This window comes from Macaca fascicularis, chromosome 16, assembly GCF_037993035.2.
Source record: "Macaca fascicularis isolate 582-1 chromosome 16, T2T-MFA8v1.1".
NCBI lineage: Eukaryota > Metazoa > Chordata > Mammalia > Primates > Cercopithecidae > Macaca > Macaca fascicularis.
Genome location: NC_088390.1, coordinates 66,511,134 through 66,533,192, shown reverse-complemented (window position 1 = coordinate 66,533,192; position 22,059 = coordinate 66,511,134). Strand labels below are relative to the sequence as shown.

Below are 22,059 nucleotides of genomic sequence, written 5' to 3'. Positions count from 1 at the left end.
CCATGCCCAGCTAATTTTTCTATTTTTAGTAGAGACGGGGTTTCACTATGTTGATCAGGCTGGTCTTGAACTCCTGACCTTGTGATCCGCCCACCTCGGCCTCGAAAGTGCTGGGATTATAGGCGTGAGCCACCGCACCTGGCCATAAATGTTATCTCTTAAGGAGGTATGGGGTTATTTTTATTAAAGAGTGGAATCAGGAAGAGCATATGAATATTCACCCTGAGACACTTATCTCTTGTGTCTGGACTTTTGAGCAAGTAGCTGGCACTGTGCCTCTAAGGACTACTAAATGTCACCTTCAGCCCAAAGAAGCCTTGTCAGTCTCTGATCTTCCTTTCCATGCTGACTGCCACTGCCCTGTCTCACGTTTTTACTTCTTTCCTGGGTGACACTGGCTTTCTAGTTGTCCCCCTTAGCTCACTCTGTCTTTCCTTGAGTCCGTCATCTGGTCAACATTTACTGAGGTGAAGCTCCCTGGAGCTTACTCACTGAGCCTAGTAGAATGCGGTCTGCATTCCCATGGGGGAGATAAACCCACGCTAGGGACTGTGGTAGCTCAGAGGAGGGGCATGTACATCAGACTGAGGCATTCTGGGACTGAGTCTGGTACACCTGGGGTCTGATCTCCTTATGCAGAACATCTACCCTGCAGTCTGCATGACTGTGGTCAAGTCACTTTTCTAAACAAAGATCTGTAGCCCACAGGCTCCCAGATGCCAGCCTGGAGACTGATTCACTAGGTTGGGGCCCCAGAACTTGTATCCTGCTCAAGTTCCCCAGGAGATTCTGGTGCATGGCTGGGTGTGGAGCCATTGCCCCGTGTTGCCTTATTGGTTTGATATTCAAGACTCTCTCTTTCCTGGCCTTGCAACCAAACTACCCACTCTTCCGCCACATGCTGTAATTGGAGCTCTCCCCAGTCCTCTTACAGGGTTGTTGATTTCCTGCCCTTTATGCCTTTTTTCATCAGTCCCTTGTGCCTGAGGGCAGGGACCATGTCTTTACCCTGCATCTTCACTGCTGCAAGGACTTTGCACTTAGGGAGCTCTGACAGCATGCCTTGGATGAGCAGATGATGTCAGGGGCCCAGTGGTAGTTGGAATGAACATGGAAATTATCTTTCACGATTCCAATCTCAGAAGGTTGGGGGTTATAGCTTAATATTTCCTTTAAACACTTTTCCTTTAAAACTATATATATATCCTAGGCTGGAGTGCAGTGGTGCAATCTTGGCTCACTGCAACCTCTGCTTCCCAGACTCAAGCTATCCTCCCACCTCAACCTTCTGAGTAGCGGGGTAGCTTGGACTACATCTGCAAGCCACCACATCTGGCTATGTTGTTGTTGTTGTTGCAGAGACGGAGTTTCGTCCTGTTGCCCAGGCTGGTCTCGGACTCCTGAGCTCAAGTGATCCACCTGCCTTGGCCTCCCAAGTGTTGGGATTACAGGCGTGAGCCACCACATCTGGCCTAAAACACTATTACCAAATATTTTTGCATGCCTTTATCTATTTGCAGTGGTTATTCCTGGTTCCTGCTAACCAGTGGATAAAAGCACATCTCTGTGATTTGGGGTGGTTTCTTGAAACATGTCTGTTCTCCCTTCCCAGACACATCATCTCGGAGTTGGAGCACCTGACGTTTGTTAACACAGATGTGGGCCGCTGCCGGGCATGGCTGCGGCTGGCCCTGAACGACGGCCTGATGGAGTGCTATCTGAAGCTGCTGCTGCAGGAGCAGGCCCGCCTGCGCGAGTACTACCAGCCCACCGCCCTGCTCCGGGATGCCGAGGAGGGCGAGTTCCTCCTTAGCTTCCTGCAGGGCCTCACGTCCTTGTCCTTCGAACTTTCCTACAAGTCTGCCATCTTAAATGAATGGACGCTAACCCCACTGGCCCTGTCTGGGCTTTGCCCGCTCTCTGAGCTGGACCCTCTCTCTACCTCTGGTGCAGAACTACAGCGGAAGGAGTCTCTGGATTCCATTTCCCATTCCTCAGGCTCTGAGGACATCGAAGTCCATCACTCGGGCCATAAGATCCGGAGGAACCAGAAGCTGACTGCCTCCTCCCTCAGCCTGGACACGGCCAGTTCATCCCAGCTGTCCTGCAGCCTAAACTCTGATAGCTGCTTACTCCAAGAGAATGGCTCCAAGAGTCCGGACCATTGCGAGGAGCCCATGTCCTACGACTCAGACCTGGGCACAGCAAATGCTGAGGACTCAGACCGGTCTCTGCAAGAGTGAGTACCCTGCCCCCACTCCTTCCCATTTTCTCTCCTCCCTCCTTTCTTTCCTCTCCTCCTCCCTTTCTTCCTATGGCATGTGATTGCCTGTTACTGAACTCTATTAGTAATTAAAGAAAGCCAAGGGAGACATCGACTTCTCCAGGGACTGGAATCACTGGGAGCTGTAGCAGGCAATACAGGCATAGTGGAGAAAGTGGACTTAGAACAGCTTAGAGCTGGTTTGGGCTCCAGCTCTGCCCTGGTGACAGGGCTGGGTGCGGTTCATGCCTGAAATCCCAGCACTTGGGAGGTTGTGGCAGGAGGATTGCTTGAGCCCAGGAGTTCAAGGCCAGCCTGGGCAATGTAGCAAGATCCCACCTCTAAATTAAAAAAAAAAAACACTAAAACTAAAAACAAACAACAACAACAAACCAAGTTACTTAGTTTCTATAAGGCACAGTGTAAAATATTGTTGTCTTCATCTAGAATGAAGGAAACTAATAGGTCAGAGTACATTTAAAACTTCCAACAAATAGATGAAACATAATGCATAAGGGTATGACTTCACAGAAGACCTCCTGGGGGACACAGGACCTGAGTGCTGCATGCAGGAGGTGGTGGACAGCTGGGGACAGACAGATGTGTGGAAGAGTATGTGGGGCAGATGAACTTGGCTAGAGAGAGAGCTGGGCAAAGCCTTCTTCACACAACCTTTCAAAAAATTTTTGCAGCCAGGTGTGGTGGCTCACGCTTGTAATCCCAGCACTTTGGGAGGCCAAGGCAGGCAGGACGAGGTCAGAAGATCGAGACCATACTGACTAACATGGTGAAACCCCGTCTCTACTAAAAATACAAAAAATTAGACGGGCATGGTGGTGGCCGCCTATAGTCCCAGCTACATGGGAGGCTAAGGCAGGAGAATGGCATGAACCAGGGAGGTGGAGTTTGCAGTGAGCCGAGACCGCGCCACTGCACTCCAGCCTGGGTGACAGAGCAAGACTCTGTCTCCAAAAAAAAAAAAAATTTTTTTGCATAATCTTTTTATGGTTAAAAAAAGTCTAAAACATATACAGTGAAAGCCTTTCCCATTCCTGTTCTCCCTCTACCCTGTTCTTTCCTCCCACCCTTACAACCATAATAATTAATTTCCTGTATATTCTTCCAAATTTCTAAATTAATCTACAACAAATACCAGTATAAAGATTTTTAGCTGGGTGCAGTGGCTCACGCCTGTAATCCTAGCACTTCAGGAGGCCAAGATGGGCGGATCACAAGGTCAGGAGATCAAGACTATTCTGGCTAACACAGTGAAACCCTGTCTTTACTAAAAATACAAAAAATTAGCTGGGCATGGTGGCAGGCACCTGTAGTCTCAGCTACTCTGGAGGCTGAGGCAGGAGAATGGCGTGGCCCCAGGAGGCGGAGCTTGGGCGACAGAGCAAGACTCCATCTCAAAAAAAAAGATTTTAAAAATTTACTCCTTATTTATTACTTTCTCCCCTACAAAGGCAGTATATACACACTGTTCTATATCTTATCTTGGAGAAGATCTTTTCATATCAGAGCTATTTCATTCTTTTATTTTTATTTTTTGTAGAAATGGGGGTCTCACTGTGTTGCCCAGGCTGGTCTTGAACTCCTGCCTTGGGCTCCCAAAGTGCTGGGATTATAGGCCTGAGCCACCCCGCCCAGCCTCATTCTTTTTTTTTCTATTGCATATTGTTCCAGTGTATGAATGTACCTTAGTTTACTTAATCAGCCCAGTATTTAATGGGTGCTAGGGCCCATGTGTTCATAAATAACCTTGTGTATGTGGTCTTTTAGTTCTGCATAACTATCTCTGTGTAGTAAACTCCCAAAAGCAAAATTGCTGAGCAAAAGGACAGACTAATATAGAATATTCACAGATTATTGCCCATTTACACTCCACCAGGAATGTGGTTGTTTCTTAGCCTTGCCAACTGATGGTATTAGCGAACTTTTGGATCTTTGCTCATCTGATAGGTGGAAAATGGGAACTTCTTATTAAAAGCCTCCTTCAGTTGGACCCATGTTCCATCAGCTGAAAAGAAGATCCCATGTGTTTGGGACCTTCTTTCCACTCATCCTATGCCCTTGCCTTGGTTCAGGTCCCTCTAGGGTTCTCATCCAGCATAGGAAGAGCACCAGCATTGGGTGGTGTTGCGGACTGGGCTTGGAGCAGACCTAGTTTCAAGTCCTGTTCCACCACTTACAAGCCCAGGAATGTCAGGCACATTGCTTGTTAGTCAAACGCATATAGGAAATTCTCTCGTAGGCCCAGAAATAGTTTCTGAGCACATTAGGTGGAGTTTTCAAATGTTAAATGGAGGAATTTAGATAGAATACATTGGGGAGGAACAGTCTCTGTCTCCCATGACCACTGGGACCGTGGTATGACAGGCCTGCAGTGTGACCCGGGCACAGGGCATGACCTAGGCTCACTTACCTGTCTTAGCCCTTCCTGTGTGTCTGCCTCCTCTGCAGACCAGCCAGCCATCCCCTTGTGATATGTCTTGCTTTTATCTCATGTGTCTTGTGATTGGAAAATTCCAGCTTAAGGTCACTGAATCAGTAACCATTCTCTCTGTGCAGGAAGTGTTGTCCCGGCTAGTATGGGGAAACTGGAGGGGCAAGGGTCAGGATGTATAGACGAATGCCAGACGGTGGTGTGAGGAACTGGCAAATCTAAGACATACAGATGTACAAACACACAGCCAGCACCAGCATTCGTAGAGCTGGGTCTTGAAGTTAGTCCTTGAGCATCCACAGAAACCAGCATTTCTTGAAGTGTGTATTTCAAGGGTAAAATGTTCTCACTGACACTTAGAGTTCATCAAAGTTATTACATTATTTAAATATTTGTAACTTTAAATTAGACATAAATTCTTTGTGCTTATCATTACACGTATAAAATCAAAACATCCACAAATTAAACATAAAAGCATAAAAGACACAACATTCAAAATGAAATGTATTAATATAAAGCGGTTCTGTTTGGCAGAAACCAAATTGCAGTTGGGCTAGTGAATTGACTGTCCTGAATAGCTCCTTCCATGTAGACTGGATCTGTATTATAATGATCACTGAGTGGCATAGGTATCATCTGGAGGGTTTAAGTACTTAGATTTAAGTACTTAGAATAGTCCCTGGCACATAGGCATCAATAGTGCTCAAATGATGGTATTGTTGTATTTTATTTTATTCTATATTTTATTTATTTTTTGAAATAGAGTCTTGCTCTGTCCCCCACGCTGGAGTGCAGTGGCGCGATCTTGGCTCACTGCAACCTCCACCTCCTGGGTTCAAGCGATTCTCCATCCTCAGCCTCCCTAGTAGCTGGGATTATAGGGGCCCGCCACCACACCCAGCTTATTTTTGTAGTTATTGTAGAGAAAGGGTTTCACTCTGTTGGCCAGATGAACTCCTGACCTCAGGTGGTCTGCCGGCCTCAGCCTCTCATGCCCAGCCTGGGTAGACATATGTTTTTAATTCTCTTAGTTATATACCTAGGGGTGGAATTGCTGGGTCATATGTAACTCTATGTTTAACTTTTTGAGGAACTACCAAATTGTCTTCTGCAGTAGTTGTGTCATTTTACATCCCCACCACTAATATATACGAGCTTTAATTTCTCTACATCTTTGCCTACCCTCGTTATTTTCTTTTTTATTATAACCAACCCAGTGGGTATAAAGTGGTATCTCATTGTAGTTGTAATTTGCATTTCTCTGATGATTAATGATGTTGAGTATCTTTTCATGTGCTTATCGAACATTTGGATATCTTCTTTGGAGAAATGTCTGTTCAGATCCTTTGCCCATTTAACAATTTGGTTATTTGTCTTTTTATTGTTGATTTGTGAGTGTTCTATATATATTCTGGATAATAGGCCCTTCTATATAATTTAAAAATATTTCCCCCCATTCTTTGAGTTGTCTTTTTAGTTTCTTGATAGTATCCTTTAAAACACAAATGTTTTGGCTGGGTGCGGTGGCTCATGCCTGTAGTCCTAGCACTTTGGGAGGCTGAGATGGGAGGATCACAAGGTCAGGAGATCGAGACCATCCTGGCTAATATGGTGAAACCCCATCTCTACCAAAAAAAAAAAAAATACAAAAAATTAGCCAGGCGTTGTGGCGGGCGCCTGTAGTCCCAGCTAATCGGGAGGCTGAGGCAGGAGAATGGTGTGAACCTGGGAAGCACAGCTTGCAGTGAGCCGAGATGGCGCCACCGCACTCCAGCCTGGGCGACAGAGCGAGACTCCATCTCAAAAAAACAAAAAAACCGCCGGGCGCGGTGGCTCAAGCCTGTAATCCCAGCACTTTGGGAAGCCGAGGCGGGCGGATCACGAGGTCAGGAGATCGAGGCCATCCTGGCTAACACGGTGAAACCCCGTCTCTACTAAAAAATACAAAAAACTAGCCGGGCGAGGTGGCGGCGCCTGTAGTCCCAGCTACTCGGGAGGCTGAGGCAGGAGAATGGCGTAAACCCGGGAGGCGGAGCTTGCAGTGAGCTGAGATCCAGCCACTGCACTCCAGCCTGGGCGACAGAGCCAGACTCCGTCTCAAAAAAATTAAAAAAAAAACAAAAAACAAAAAAAAAAAACAAAAAAACCACAAACGTTTTTTATTTTTGTTTTTTGAAACAGAGTCTCACTCTGTCACCCAGGCTGGAGTGCAGTGGTGTGATCTCGGCTCACTGCAGCCTCCCGCTCCCAGGTTCGAGTGATTCTCCTGCCTCAGCCCCCCAAGTAGCTGGGATTACAGGTGCGCACCACCATGCCCAGCTAATTTTTGTATTTTTATTAGAGACGGGGTTTCACCATGTTGGCCAGGCTGATCTCGAACTCCTGGCCTCAGGTGATCCACCTGCCTTGGCCTCCAAAGTGCTGGGATTACAATTTGTTTTTCATTGCTTGCTTACGCTATAGATCTCACGTCTAAGAAACCATTGCCTAATCCAAAGACATGAAGTTTATACCTCTCTTTCCTTCTGAGAGTTAGTTTTAGCTCTTACCTTTAGGTTTTTAATCCATTTTGAGTTCATTTTTGTATACAATGTGAGATAGCAGTCCAGCTTTTTTCTTTTGCATGTAATTATCCACTTACCTCAGCACAATTGTTGAAAAGACTATTCCTTCCCCATTGAAGTGTGTTGGTGTCTATGTTGAAAATCATTTACTTTTTTTTTTTTTTTTTTTGAGATGGAGTCTCACTCTTTTACCCAGGCTGGAGTGCAGTGGCGCGATCTCGGCTCACTGCAACCTCCACCTCCCGGGTTCAAGCAATTCTCTGCCTCAGTCTCCCGAGTAGCTGGGATTACAGGCACCTGCCACCAAGCCTGGCTAATTTTTGTATTTTTAGTAGAGACGTGGTTTCGCCATCTTGGCCATGCTAGTCTTGAACTCCTGACGTTGTAATTCTACCCGCCTCAAACTTCTAAAGTGCTGGGATTACAGACATGAGCCACTACACCCAGCCAAAATCAGTTACTTATATATGGATTGGCCACCTATTCTTGACTATAATGTCTTGAAATGTTGTTTGGGGTTAAGATGGTGCAGAGCTCACTGGGAAAGACAATCAGGTAAGCAACTTGAATTCTAAAATCCTCATTTCCATAAGCCCAAATTAAGCTGAGCTTCATGTATCTTCCGGATCCAGTACAAGCCGTCAGGGCAGATGCATGGAGGCTTTGGGGCCTTAGACAGCCTGTGGCCATCTGAACCTGTCTTTGCCCATGACATGCTCCACTGGTTTTATAAGCAGAAGAGATAGCAAACGGGTTTATTTTCGAAATGGAACTTGGATCCTCAGAAGCCTCAGGAGAGAGAGGAGCAGTTGCTAGTCAGTGCACATTCCAGAGGGCCCAGGACATGTTTCTGTGCACTGTGTATGTGTGAGTGTGTGTGTGCACACACATGTACCAAGACAGTAACATTTGCTCCCTGTGGCCCCAGGAAGCAGCACGGAGGAGACAGGGAGTGGCAGTCGCACCATGGAGAGTGAACAGGGGCACATCTCATGTGTACTCATATCCACCCTCACACACCTGGTGTACACTGAGCTCCAGAAGCACTTTCTGGGGATGTGACGCTTTGCTGTCTCCACACCCAGTCCAGCTCTGAAGGGACCAGCCCTTGCACCTCCCCCAGTCCTGCTGTCCCAGTGCCTGCCCAGGAACAAAATATGACCTCGCTCAGGAAACCTGTTTAGCCCTTGCTGCTCCTAGTCCCTGCCCCAGGGCACAGAGTCCTGGCACCTCAACTCTCTGTGCTGAGGAGGAGGCCTGTTCTGAGACACTGTCCTTGGAGGCTCTGCTGCACACCATATTTGGGAAAACGGTTGCCCACACAACTGTGTGTTTGGCTGAGCAAGCTCTCCAGGCCCACAGCTAGCCTGCTCAGAATGCCAGTAAGTCCTCATTCATACCAAGTCCTCTTTCTCTGCTGTGGGAGCTTTTTCACCTGAGATCCCAGGCTCCACAAATCACCTGCCTACCCAGTCTGCCTAAATCCTGGCCAGGAAGAACGTGGTGGGAGTGTCAGAGGAGGACTGTGTGATGGGGAGTGCAGTGGATAATTAAGAAGGTGTGGGTTGTTTTAAATCATAAAACAGCAGTTTTGCATTCTTCCCTCTGCCCCAATAGCCTTGGGCATTGTCGCAGACAACCTGTCACACAGGTTTCTTTGTTTAAAACTTCTAGGGTATTGTTGGAATTCAGCAAAGCCCAGGTAAATTCTGTGCCAACCAACGGACTGAGCCAAGAAACGGAGAGCCCCACACCACAGGCCTTGCTCTCCCTCCATGGGCTCAACACCAGCATACACCTGCACTATGAGGCACCTGCAGAGCCCCTTCCTGCCCAGGCAGCCTCTGGAACTCAAGATGGTGTCCACATGCAGGAGCCGCATCCCCGGGCGCCCAGCGCCCTGGACTTACAGCAGCGTGTAGAGAGCACCTCAGGCCAGCAGCTTTCTAGTACCGTCAGCAAGACAGCCAGAGAAGTGGGCCAAGGGAATGGCCCACAGAAGGCCCAGGCTCATGACGGAGCTGGTCTGAAGCTGGTAGTTTCCTCACCCACCAGTCCGGTGAGTGGTGCAAGCCGTTCAGGGGCAGTCTTGGGAAATGTCAGCTGATGCAGGGTTTCCCCAGCTAGTGACCCTGAGTGGTCTCTGCCTTCTCCCTGTTAGCCTTCCTCTCCCTGCATGGTGATAGTGTTAATAGCATCGTGATGATGGGGTTCATGTTTCTTGGTGTGTGAGCTGTAGATATAAGCCAGGCACTGTGCTGCTCACTTCCCGTGTGTATCTCCTGTCATTTTCACGTGACTCTGTGAAGGTCGTTCTCATCTGACCACAGTCTCAGCTCTTTAACCACTGCCACTCACTAGCTAAGGCCTTGGGCAAGTCACTTCAGCTCTCTGAACCTTTATTTTCTCCTTAGTACTTGTTATTATTAATATTTTTTGATTTTTGGTTTTTTGGTTTTTTTCAGATGGAGTCTTGCTCTGTTGCCCAGGCTGGAGTGCAGTGGCACAATCTCTGCTCACTGCCACCTTCGCCTCCTGGGTTCAAGTGATTCTCCTGCCTCAGCCTCCTGAGTAGCTGGGATTACAGGTGCCCACCACCATGCCCAGCTAATTTTTGTATTTTTAGTAAAGATGGGGTTTCACCATGTTGACCAGGCTGGTCTCAATCTGCTTGCCTCGGCCTCCCAAAGTGCTGGGATTACAGGCATGAGCCAGTGCGCTCAGCCTATTAAATTAATATATTTAGAAAATACTAGGCCTTGAACATACTCACTTTGCAACATGACCCAGGTTTTAGAGCTGTGCTGTCCAATATGGCAGCTACCAGCCACGTGTGGCTGTTGAACACTTAAAATGTGCCACGTCCAAATGGAGATGTGCCATGTGAAATAAGCGCTGGATTTCAACAACTTAGTATGATAAAAAAAAAAAAAAAAAAGAAAATCTCGTTTTTATGGATTACAAGTTAAAATGAAAATATTTGGGGGCCGAGCATGGTGGCTCACACCTGTAATCCCAGCGCTTTGGAAAGCCAAGGAGGGAAGATTGCTTGAGCCCAGGAGTTGGAGACCAACCTGGGCAACAAAGTGAGACCCCATCTCTACAAAAAATACAAAAATTAGCTGGGCATGGTAGTGTGTGGCTGTAGTCCCAGTTACCAGGGAGGTGGGAAGATGACCTGAGCCCAGAAGGTTGAGGCTGCAATGAGCTGTGATTACATCACTGTACTCCAGCCTGGGTGACAGAGGGAGACCTTGTCTGGAAAAAAAAAGAAAAAAAAAAGAAAGAGAAAAAAAGATTTTGGATATATTGTATTAAATAAAATATATTATTAAAATTAATTTCACCTATTTCTTTCTACTTTAAAACAAAATTTATGTTTAAACCATGCCTATTAACACAGCCCTAGGAGATCTTGAGAACATGTGCCATACTTTTAAAAAATGTGGTGCTAGAACATTTAAAATTATATATGTGGCTCATACTATATTTCCATTGGACAGTGCTGTTGTAGAATAAGCCAATCCAGCCATGTGCAGTGACACAAGCCTGTGGTCCCAGCTAGTTGGGAGGCTGAGGCAGGAGGATTCCTTGAGCCCAAAAGTTCGAGGCCAGGGTCAACATAGTCCCTGAGGGAAGCCAGCCCTGGGCATCTCCTTGAGAGAACCAAGTGAGTAGAGAGGCTTGAGAACTACTGGCCCAATGAAGCACCAGCCAAAGGCTGTGAATTTGAGCTCTTTTGTCTTTTCCATTTGTTCTTGTTTGGCCTTTGTGGTTTTCCAAAGTTATTGATGTTTACTGAGTGTGGGTAGGAAAAAGATATGTGTGCTATCTGCCCCTGCTGCAGTTCAAGCCCCAGCGGCCTAGCCAGCAGAGTGAGGGAAAACAATTGCTCTAGAATGCTAGGGGCAGGCTCCAGAGAAAGTCCACAAGAGAGGAAAGAGACAGTGCGGGTAGGGCTGGTGGTGCAGTGATGGGAGGGAGAATAAATACCTTTACAGGCTTAGGTGCCTCTGACTACTTCTTTTTCTAAGCTTCACAGTTGTTTTTATTTTGTTTTGTTTTTTTCTTGAGACAAGGCCTTGCTCTATAACCCAGGCTGGAGTGCGGTGGTGCAATCACAGCTGACTGCAGCCTCGACCTCCCATGCTCAAGCAATCCTCTCACTTCAGCCTCTAGAGTAGCTAGAACCACAGGTGGCACCAACTTGCCCAGCTAATTCTTTTTTTTTTTTTTTAATGGAGACGGGTTTCATTATGTTGCTTAGCCTTGAGCGATCCTCCCACCTCAGCCTCCCGAAGTGCTAGGATTACAGGCATGAGTCACCATGCCCAACCTGGCTTCATATTTAAACCACACCATGGAGGGCAAGATAGGGTCATGGAAAGCAGAGGCAGGGATTTGTATGCTTGTGCATACACGGACACAAAGCTGGGAGTATATCCCTGCCATGGTCTGGGGCTCAGGGTGAAGTCTAGTCTTGCATTTTCAGCTCTATTCGTGCTCTTCTCTTTGGGTAGTAGCTTCTAGATCAGGAGTGTCGATCTTTTGGCTTCCCTGGGCCACACTGGAAGGAGAAGAATTGTCTTGGGTCACACATAAAATACAGTAACACTAATGATAGCTGATGAGCTTCAAAAAAATCACAAAAATAATCTCATTATGTTTTTTGTTCTCTGTTTGTTTTTTTGAGATGTCTTTCTCTGTCACCCAGGCTGGAGTGCAGTGGTGCGATCTCGGCTCACTGCAACCTCCACCTCCCTGGTTCAAGTGATTCTTTTGCCTCAGCCTCCCGAGTAGCTGGGATTACAGGCGCACACCACCATGACCAGCTAATTCTTGTATTTTTCGTAGAGACGGGGTTTTGCCATGTTGGCCAGGCTGGTTTTGAACTCCCAACCTTAAATGATCCACCCGCCTCAGCCTCCCAAAGTGCTGGGATTACAGGCATGAGTCACCACACCCAGCCAAAAATCTCATAATGTTTTAAGACAATTTATGAATTTGTGTTGGGCCACATTGAAAGCTGTCCTGGGCTGCATGTGGCCTATGGGCTGTGGGTTGGACAAGCTTCCTCTAAGTCATATGACTCAGGATGGGGCCAGGGCCATGGAATAGACAAGCAGAGGCACCTCCCCCCCACCTTTTTTTTAAACAGCTTTATCGAGATAGAATTAAAATACATACAATTCACCTGTTTAAAGTATAATACTGTGTTTTTAGTATATTCATAGGGTTGTGTAATCATCACCACAGTCTAATTGTAGAGCACTTCTATCCCCTATGGAAGAAACCTTCTGCCTATTAGCAATCACTCCCCATCTCTCTCCATTCAACCCCTGGCCACCACTAATTTACTTTCTATCTTGATAGATTTGTCCATTCTTGCCATTTTATATAAATGAGGTCATGTAATGTGTGACCTTTTGTGTCTGGCTTCCTTCATGTAGCATGTGTTTTTAACATTCATCCATGTTGTTGTGTGTATGAATACTTCATTCCTTTTTATTGCTGAGTAATACCCCACTGTATATTCCACTGTATGGCTAAGTCACTTTTTATGTAAGGTTTCATCAATTGATGGATGTTTGGGTTATTTCCACTTAGGGCTATTATAAATAATGCTGCTGCAAATATTCATGTATAAGTTTTTGTGTGGACATATGTTTTTAATTCTCCTGTATGCATAGCTAGGAGTAGAATTTTTCAGATCATATGATAACTATGTTTAACCTTTTGAGGAACTGCCAAACTGTTTTCCAAAGCAGCCTGCCCCATTTTATATTCGCCACATCCCCACCAACAGTTGTTACTGTCTAGTTTTTAAAAAAATTATTATGATAGCCATCACAGTGCGTAAGAAGTGGGAGCTCATTGTGGTTCTGATTTATGTTTCCCTGACAGCTAATGAAGTTGAACATCTTTCCATGTGCTTATTGGCCACTTGTATATCTTCTTTGGAGAAATGTTTATTCCAAAACTTTGGCCTTTCTAGAGTGCAGTGGTGTGATCACAGCTCACTGCAACCTCAACCTCCCAACCTCAAGCGATTATCCCACCTCAGCCTCCCAAGTAGCTGGGACTATAGGCATGCGCCACCATGACCAGCTAATTTTTTGTAGTGACGGGGTTTTGCGATGTTGCCAGGCTGCCCTCAAATTCCTGGACTCAAGCAATTCTTCCGCCTCAACCTCTCAAAGTGCCGGGATTACAGGCATGAGCCACCACATTCAGCCTACCTTTGCCCATTTTTAAATTATGTTTTTGGTTTTTTTGAGATGAAGTCTCGCTCTTGGCCCCCGGGCTGGAGTGCGATGGCACGATCTTGGCTCACTGCAACCTCTGCCTCCCGGGTTCAAGCGATTCTCCTGCCTCAGCCTCCTGAGTAGCAGGGATTACAGGCGCCTGCCACCATACCTGGCTATTTTTGTATTTTTGTAGAGACAGGATTTTAGCATGTTGGCCAGGCTGGTCTTGAATGCCTGACCTCAGGTGATCCACCTGCCTTGGCCTCCCATAGTGCTGGGATTACAGGTGTGAGCCACTGCACCCAGCCAAATTATGTTATCTTCTTATTATTGAGTTATAATAGTACTTTTTTCTTTCTTTCTTTTTCTTTTTTTTTTTTTTTGAGACAGAGTCTTGCTCTGTCTCAAGGCTGGAGTGGAGTAGCGTGATCTCAGCTCACTGCAGCCTCAACTTCCTGGGCTCAGGTGATCCTCCCGCCTTAGCCTCCTGAGTAGCTGGGACTATAGCCTCACACCACCATGCCCAGCTAGTTTTTTTGTGTTTTTTATAGAGTAGAGGTTTCACCATGTTGCCCAGGCTAGTTCTTTAAACCGTGTATATTCTGGATACTAGACCCTTACCAGATACATGATTTACAAATATTTTCTCCCATTCTGCAGGTTGTCTGTTCACTCTTTTGATGGTATTTTTGGCAGCATAAAAGCTTTACTTTTGATGTAGTCCAATTTATCTAATTGTGCTTTTGGTGTTCTATCTAAGTGCCCATTACCTAATCCAAGGTCACAAAGATTTACTTCCATGATTTCTTCTAAGAATGTTATCAGTTTAGCTCTTACAAGTGAGTCTGTGGTCCATCTTGAGTTAACTTTTGTGTATGAAGGATGTAGACACCCAGTGGAGCCAGCACCATTTGTTGAAAAGGCCATCCTTTCCCCATTGAACTGCCCCACTTTCTCCTTTAAAATTTTTTTGAGGAATGATGTATCTGAAGTACCAGATCTTCAGGGTCCAAGTGTCCACCTTGGTGAGTATTTACATATGATGTGCACCCTGTGACCACCATCTAGATCAAGATACAGAACGTGTCTAGCCCTCTAGCCCACCAGAGGCTCTTGCGTACCTTCTCCCAGTCATTGCGCACCTTGAAATCCACCATTCTGACTTCTAGCGTGGTGCGTTAGTTTTTCCTGTTGTAGAACTTCACGCCTATAAATGGAATCATGCAGTATGTATTATTTTGTGTCTGGTTTCTTTCGCTGAACGCTACATCTGTGAGCTGCAACTGTACATAGAGCATGAAGCTGCAGTTCGTTCTTTTCCATTGTTCTGTAGTAGTACTCCGTTGTAAAAATACATCGCCCCCTATTATCCATTCTGTTAATGGACATTTGGGTTGTTTCCAGGTTTTGACTATTATGAAGACAGCTGTAGTGAACATTCTTGTACATGCTTTTGGAGAACCTCGATGCTTATTTCTGTGGATATATATATCTGGGAATGGAATTGCTAGGTCCTTCGGTGGCATATGTTTAACTTTAATAGATACCACCACCAAACAGTTTCCTAAAGTGTCTGTGCTAATTTATACTCATATTGGCAACAAATGAGCATTCTAGTTGCTCTTTATCCTGGCCAATGGTGTTACCAATCTTTTTAATTTTAGCCACTCTGGTAGATGTGTAGTGGTTTTAATTTTCATTTCCTTGATGACTAAAGATGATACCTTTTCATTTGCTTATTGGTCAGTCAATCCTCTTTTATAGAATGTCTGTCCCAGTTGTCATCCTGGTCTTAAATTGAGTTGTATGTGTATGTGTTGATTTGTAGGAGCTCTTTATATATTACAGATATAAGTCTTTTATTGGAGAAAAACAGTATCTATATCAAGTATCTTTTTCTAGTCTGTAGGACTTGACTTTTAAACCTCCTAATGGTATGTTTATTGAACAGAGATTCTTTCAATGATGTGCAGTTTATCAGTCTTTTTGTTTATGGTTTGCTTGGTTTTTGTCCCATTTAAGAGATATTCATCTCCCCCAAGGATCTGAAGGTATTTGCCTATATTATCTTCTAGAAGCTTTAGTGATTTATCTTTCACAGTTAGGTTTATGATCTTTCTGGGATTAATTTTTGTGTGTGGTATGAGTTAGAAGTCAAAGCTCATATTTTTCCATATGGCTATCTGATTGGCCTCACTCTGTTTCTTGAATATGACCATGTAAATCACAAAACTGTCAGTGTGGGTCAGACTCTTCGTATTTGCTGTTCTGAAGATGCTTCAGTACATCCTGAAGATTTACTTCCTGAAAATGAATGCTCTAGGACCCTGAAGGTTGCGACTATGCACCTGCCAACTCAAGCTGAAGGCTGAAGAGGAAAGCTCTTCAGCCCCTGCCTCGAGCTGGAGGCAGAGTGACGTCTGCTGGGGATGCAGGCTGTGCGCCCCACAGGGCTCCAGAGTGTCACTAACCATGTTGAGTTCATTCCTGCCCAGGGTCCAGCTTCTGCTTTGCTGGCTCAGGTATCTTATTTTGCCAGGGCCTCAAAGCTGATGGGACAGGATAGCAACTTTGCTCACTAAGCTCTGACCCACTGGCCTCCTTGCAGCTCTGTCGTCCAAGCGAGCTAGCATCTTTGCTCACTAAGCTCTGACCCACTGGCCTCCTTGCAGCTCTGTAGTCCAAGCGAGCTCCTTCCAACATCAGGCTTCTTTAAAAAAAAATTTTTTTTTTGAGGCAGAGTCTCACTCTGTCACTCAGGCTGAAGTACAGTGGTGCAATCTCAGCTCACTGAAACCTCCGCCTCCCAGAGAACTCACACTGCCCTCTGGGAGTTAAACTGAAACGAACTCACAAACCCCAGATTCTCCTGCCTCAGCCTCCCAAGTAGCTGGGATTACAGATGCCTACTACCACGCCCAGCTAATGTTTGTATTTTTAGTAGAGATAGGGTTTCACCATGTTGGCCAGGCTGGTCTCGAACTCCTGACCTCAAGTGATCGGCCCACCTTGGCCTCTCAAAGTGCTGGGATTACAGGCTGGAGCCACTGTGCCCGGCCGAGCCTCAGGCTTTTACATTTGCTGTTCCTTCTTTCCCAACTCACTTCATTATTGTCTCAACCTTCCCTGACTGGACCCCTGTAGCTCAAAAGCACTATCCCCAGTGACTCTCTGTCCCATTCATCTGCTTGACTTCACTTATAACACTCATCACTATGTGCAATTACAATATATTATCTCTTTGTCTCCTTGTTTATTTTCTATCTTCGTTACTAGAATATTAGCTCTATGATACAGAGCACCAGGCCTGTTCGCTTCTGTATTGTCAGCACCAAGCACTGTACCTGGGAGAGAGTAGGCATCAGTGAATAGTTCTTGAACTCACAAGAGACTCTTGAGATGCCAACTCCTAAGTTTATTTTGTTCCCCCATCCTAGCTATAAGGCTGTTTGGAATGGTTCTTTTTCTTGGTATCTCCAGCAAGTACCTGGCCCAGAATCATGAGTGAATAAATCATGACCATCCCAATGTCTTTAATATAAAATAACAAAGGTGGGTCAAGGGGACTGGAATGAAGGAGACAAATGTGAAATTATGGACATTCAGGCTGGGCATGATAGCTCACGCCTCTAATCCTAGCACTTTGGGAGGCCAAAGCGGGTCATCGAAGTGTACCATCAAGTGGACAGGGTGGTCAGGTTGGTGTGATCATGGCAGGCTCTGCTTCTGTGCCAGCTACAGGGGACTCTGATCGCTGGAAGGTTGCTTAGGACATCTGAGCGCTTGGTGCTGAGTCTGATGTAAGAATCTCAGATCCTGCCCCCATCCTGTGTCTGTCTCACAGGGAATTCATTGGATTGTGGATTCATTCACTGCTCATTCAGTAGGTAGTCACCAGGCACCAGTCGCTGGCACCACCAGTCACCCAGCTCGCGTGGGCCTGCTGGGCTCCTGGCCTGTGGACTGTGCCAGGCTGTGCCCTGCATGTCTGCCCCTGTGGTCCTCATCTTTCTATGCTTCTGTCAATTAGCCACATGCTTTTTATTTGATGTTATTTTGGGGGAGATATTGAGGCCACTATCAAGTTTTGTAGTGTAGAGACCCATTCAGTCTTTCTTTTAAAAACATTTATTTTTAATTCATTGAACCCAAACCACCTACTATAAGCCAAGCACCATGTTAGGTGGTAGGAGTGGAGTGATACAACAGGACAGACGAAGGCCCTTCGGGGACAGACATTAGATTAGACAAATGATTATCCACATCATAATTACACTTGTGCTAAGCACTGGGAAGGAGAGGTGCAGGGAATAGGGGGCTCTCAAGGGTGACGCATGTCTGGGATCTGGGGGTTGTGAGTTCATTTCAGTTTAACTTCCAGAGGGCAGTGTGAGTTCTAGGACTTGGTCTTAATCACTGTCTCCATGGACCACCTGCCCATGGTATGTGGTTCCCCTCCCACAGTTATGAGTACAGGCAGTTCATTTGCCTGGCATAATGAGGACAGGCTGGACAAAGTCTCATCCTTCTGAAAGTGGCCCAGGGACCTTGCGTCTCACTCCTCAGCCACACTCCTCACGGGGATTCAGCTGTTGTATATGGTGTCGTGAACCCTTTAGTAATGCAAGATGGCATTCCTCTGTCTTGGGTCCCTGGTGGCAGTTGCAGCTCTGGTATAGATCCTTAGTCGGTGATGGTTTCCTTCCACTATAAAGGGCAGGGTGCTGGCCAGACATGGACCCTGCCTGAGTGAGCAGGTTGTAGGATGCTGGTGGGAAAAAGGGAGAGAAGGGGGCCAGGTGCAGTGGCTCACGCCTGTAATCCCAGCATTTTGGGAGGCTGAGGCAGGTGGATCACCTGAGGTCAGGAGTTTGAGACCAGCCTGACCAATATGGTGAAACCCCATCTGTACTAAAAATACAAAAATTAGCCGGGCATGATGGCGTGAGCCTGTTATCCCAGCTACTCAGGAGACTGAGGCAGGAGAATCACTTGAACCTGAGAAGCAAAGGTTGCAGCGAGCTGAGATCATACCACTGCGACCCAGCCTGGGTGACAGAGTAAGACTCCATCTCTGAAAGAAAAAATGGAGAGAAGAGAGAAACAGTGGTGTTCGTGCGTGCACTCTCTCTCACACCCTCTCCCCTCTCCCCACCCACCTGGGGCCAGGAGCACACAGCCTCAGAGCTCTGTCCAAGCCCATGTGCAGAAATTCTGAGGAACCTACGTTTCCACTGTTTTTCCCAGTTGCTTAAGAGAGTAAAAGGTGTTCCCTAGTTTCATTTCCTGGCAGCTATGCTCAGTGGACTGTATCTGAACATTTCCTAGCAGTCTCTTTCCTCAAAGGAGAGAGAAGCCCTCCCCAGTGAATGTCCATAAACCTTTTTTTTTTTTTTTTTTTTGAGACAGACTCTTGCTCTGTTGCCCAGGTGGGAGTGCAATAGCTCTATCCATCTCGGCTCACTGCAACCCCTGCCTCCGAGGCTCAAGCAATTCTTGTGCCTCAGCCTCCCGAGTAGCTAAGATTACAGGCATGCACCACAATGCCCAGCTAATTTTTGTATTTTTAGTAGAGACAAGGTTTTGCCATGTTGGCCAGGCTGGTCTCAAACTTCTGGTCTCAAACAGTTTTCTCACCTCAGCCTCCCAAAGTGCTGGGATTACAGGCATAATCCATCACGCCCATCCTGAATGTCCACAATCTTAAAATTTACATTTGTCTCCTTCCTTCCAGTCCACTTGACCCACCTTTGTTATTTTATGTTAAAGACATTGGGATGGTCATTATTTATACCCTCATCTTGTATGACTCTGGGCCAGGCACTTGCTGGAGATATCAAGAAAACCATTCCAAACAGCCTTATAGGTGCTAGAATGAGGGTAAGCACAGAATATTGTGGGATCCCCTACCCCGGCTAGGGGGTGGGAAGGGGTGGAGGCTGGGGAAGGGTGAGAGAAGCTTCCAGGTGGAGGTGATGGATGTCTCCTGAGCTGAGTCTTCAGGGACAATGCCCTCTCCCGCCAGAGGCTGGAGATCACACAACTTCCCAGGTATATGTGAGGCTGCCAGGACAGCCACATGGTTGCCGGGGAGCTGTTTCTTCCACCCATTTTCCTCAGGGAGGTCCCCCAGGTCTTGATGACCTAGGCAGGCTTTGCTCAGAATCTAGTGTTGTGGATGGTCCCCAGTGGCCGCCCTGACTGACACATCATCTGTCACTGGCAGGGGGAAGCACCTGCCAGTTCTGAAGGCCCCATGGAGGAGTCTCTGGGGACCTAGTTCTGTGAGCCACCCCCCAAGTCGCCTGAGTCAAAACTTGCCACCCTTGGCTTGAGGAGTTGTATAGCATCTGAATGGATCCAACTGTCCAAAGCAACCCTTCCCTGTTTACAAAGCAGGGAGCACAATCTGGATTCAGGGACCGGAAATAGCAATGTCAGGGTGAGGTTAGTGGCACTTAACAAAACAGTGGGGCTGGTCCCACTGTGTGACTCATTTCCTCTGTGTACACTGACACTTAGGGTGGCCTAGCCAGCTTCCTTGCCTCTGCCCTTCCATGTTGAGGCACAGAAAGCCAGGGAGGATTTGAAGTACTGGAGAAAAGGAACCGGAATCCACTCCCACAAGCCTACTCACCCCAGATGCTCCCCGCAACCCCATCTCCCCCAGCCAGTGAGCAGCTTCAGATTCAAAAGAGAACAACGAAGGGAAGGGGCAGGACCTGGCTGCCTGGGGTCGCAGGGGCCTGCACAGAAGTGGGCGGCAGAGGCAGATGTGGCCAATGAGGACCCTGAGGCCTGTTCGCTGGGCCTCCCTCATCTCAACCCAAAAGCAGGACTGACAAACCCTAAAGCAGGGCTGAGAAACCCTACGTGCTGGGACAGCTGGATACCCACATGCAAAATAATAACACCCCTTCCTAACACCTTACACAAAACTAACCCGAAATGGATCAGAAACCTAAATGTAAGAGCTAAAACTATACAGCTCGTGGCAGAAAACACAGAAGTAAATCTTTGTGATACTGACTTAGGCAATGATTTTTTAAGATACAACACCAGAAGCATAAACAACAACAAAAATAGATAAACTAGACTTCATCAAAACTAACAACTTATGTGCTCCAGAGGGCACACCATCCAGAAAGTGAAATGACACCTCACAGAATGGAGAAATTATTTGCAAATCATAAATCTGATAAGGGTCTCATATTCAGAATATATAAAGCACCTTACAACTTGTATTAGTTCCTAGGGCCGCCATAACAAAGTACCATACACAGGATGGTTTAAAACAACAGACATTGCTGGGCAGGTGGCTCATGCCTGTGACCTCAACACTTTGAGAGGCAAAGGTGGGCAGATCACTTGAGTCCAGGAGTTCCAGACCAGCCTGGCCAACATGGTGAAACCCCATCTCTACTAAAAATATAACAAATTTGCTGGACATGCTGGTGCTTGCCTGTAGTCTCAGCTACTCAGTGGGGCTAAAGCAGGAGGATTGCTTGAGCCTGGGCAGTCAAGGCTGCAATGAGCCCTGATTGTGCCACTGTATTCCAGCCTGGGCAAAGAGTGAGACCCTGCCTCAAAACAAAACAGGCCAGGCACGGTGGCTCACGCCTATAATCCCAGAACTTTGGAAGGCTGAGGCAAGTGGATCACCTGAGGTCAGGAGTTCAAGACCAGCCTGGCCAACATGGCAAAACTTTGTCTCTACTAGAAATACAAAAATTAGCTGGACGTGGTGGCGGGTACCTGTAATCCCAGCTACTCATGAGGGTGAGGCAGGAGAATTGCTTGAACCTGGGAGGCGGAGGTTGCAGTGAGCTGAGATTGCACCACTGCACTCCGGCCTGGGTGACAGAGTGAGGCTCTGTCTCAAAAACAAAAAAAACCTGATATTTATTCTCTGATAGTTCTGGAGGCTCCTTCTGGAGAGTCTAAGGAAGAATCTGTTCCCGCCTTTCTTTTGGGTGTTGGCGTTGCGGGCGCTCATTTGCATTCCTTGGTTTGTAGACATGTCACTCCGGTCTCCCCTCTGCTGTCACACACGTTCATCCTCTGTATCTCTGTCTCCACTTGGTGTTCTCCTGTCTTCGTGTAGCTTTTCTCCTCCTCTTGTAAGGACATCAGTCATACGAGATGAACAGCCCATTCTACTCCAACATGACCTCATCTTAACTAATTACTTCTGCAAAGACTCTATTTCCAAAAAAGGTCACATTCTGAGGTACTGGGGGGTAGGGTTTCAACATGTCCTTTTGTGGGGGTCACAATTCAACCCACAACACAACTCAACAACAAAAAGACAGCCCCATTTTAAGACAGACAATGGATTTGAGTAGATTTGGATGGATTTGAATATATTTCTCAAGGAGAGAAATTGGAACCCTCATACATTGCTGGTGGGAATATAAAATGGTGCAGCCACTTTGGAAAACAGCTTGGTAGTTCCTCAAGAAGGGAAACACAGAGTTACACATGACCCAGCAAGTCTACTCCTAAGTATATGCCCAAGACAATGAAACATGTCGA

General features: G+C 46.6%; 1 protein-coding gene across 3 annotated transcripts in view; it reads left to right on the top strand.

Annotated features, from left to right (window-relative positions):
- Nucleotides 1-22,059, top strand: part of PLEKHM1 (pleckstrin homology and RUN domain containing M1) — a 56,660-nt gene that overhangs the window by 13,953 nt on the left and 20,648 nt on the right. For 2 of the 3 annotated variants that reach the window (XR_012425959.1, XM_005584517.5), the window contains exons 4-5: nucleotides 1,613-2,239; nucleotides 8,951-9,335. Coding sequence is in view for 1 of the 3 variants with exons in the window: in XM_005584517.5 (XP_005584574.3) it covers nucleotides 1,613-2,239; nucleotides 8,951-9,335 (1,012 nt within the window). In the remaining 2 variants the exon portion in view is untranslated. The remainder of the gene's footprint in view (nucleotides 1-1,612; nucleotides 2,240-8,950; nucleotides 9,336-22,059) is intronic. The other variant, XM_074019922.1, reaches the window with a different exon arrangement.